General features: G+C 34.2%; 1 protein-coding gene across 1 annotated transcript; it reads right to left on the reverse strand.

Annotated features, from left to right (window-relative positions):
* Positions 1-355: 355 nt before the first annotated feature.
* On the reverse strand, positions 356-902 carry LOC107917544 (uncharacterized). The gene has a single exon (XM_016846874.2). The coding sequence runs from the start codon at positions 845-847 to the stop codon at positions 410-412; it is 438 nt and encodes a 145-aa protein (XP_016702363.1). The 5' UTR covers positions 848-902; the 3' UTR covers positions 356-409.
* Between the last annotated feature and the right edge of the window lie 210 nt (positions 903-1,112).

Below are 1,112 nucleotides of genomic sequence, written 5' to 3' on the forward strand. Positions count from 1 at the left end.
GGTATAACTGTAATTTCCTAACTAAGTTGGTGACCCAGTTGAGAGTACCACCAAGTCAATCAGGGACTTCCTTTATTAAGTTGATATCAGTCATCTACAGTGTCCTATCTTATCTAGAAAAATTACTTTAATATCCCTTTACATTTAAAATAAGTTATATTATTTTAGTGTGCTTTAACCTTTTATTTTAAAAAATCAATAAAAATATATGTATAATAATATTTAAACCCATACTAATTATATTAAATTTCAAATTTACCCCACAACCAAAATTTTATTTGAGAGTAGTTTACATTTCTGGTTATTTCAACTAAAGAAGAATTAGAAAATCATAACGAAGGAAATGAAAGAGAAAAACAAAAAGATTAATTTATATTATTTATTCTTTCTTTCTTTTTTTCCGAAGGAATTACATTATTATTCGTATCTTGTGGAGCTGATTGATCGGCTGCAGGTAAAAGATTTCCTTTAGAGTCGTATAAAATCTTCCCTGAAAATCCAACGGACGACACCGTTCTCCCATTATGATTGTCTTCCTCCATACAGCTTCATCACTTACACCATAACCTCCTCCTTCGTCCTCAGCCTGCACTTTTCTCCAAGAAATCAGCTTCACCATCAGCTGAGCTTTACTTCCAAGGTTGCTATTTATCTTCGACAGCAGCTTCCTTTCACTTGACATGTTGCTTTCTTCCTTCTTTTCGAATCCCCTCTTCTTATTTGATGCACAAAGGAATGTTGTGATTGAAACTACACACAAAACTGCTAAAATAAGAAATGCTATGGCTGAATATGAGGGGTTTTCAATGGGAAGGCTTGGCCTTAAGATAAGAAGACATCTTGCCATCGAAGAAACAATTCTCTTTAGCCTTAATCTAAATGCTGTAATTAAAAGCTTCGGATTAAACACCACATTGATGATGGAGATTTATATCAGTAGCCGAGTGAACGTTGATTTAGGTAGTCAATTTTTCTGTCAACAACCGCGTGGTGACGTGGCACACTGCATCGGACCATCGTGTTTTATACGATGACATTGACTTGACAATTTGACTTGGGAACTCTAATCTCTTAAATGTCCAAAGTTTGAATATGCACTATTAACTCCAAAA

The sequence above is a fragment of the Gossypium hirsutum genome, chromosome D12 (assembly GCF_007990345.1).
Source record: "Gossypium hirsutum isolate 1008001.06 chromosome D12, Gossypium_hirsutum_v2.1, whole genome shotgun sequence".
NCBI lineage: Eukaryota > Viridiplantae > Streptophyta > Magnoliopsida > Malvales > Malvaceae > Gossypium > Gossypium hirsutum.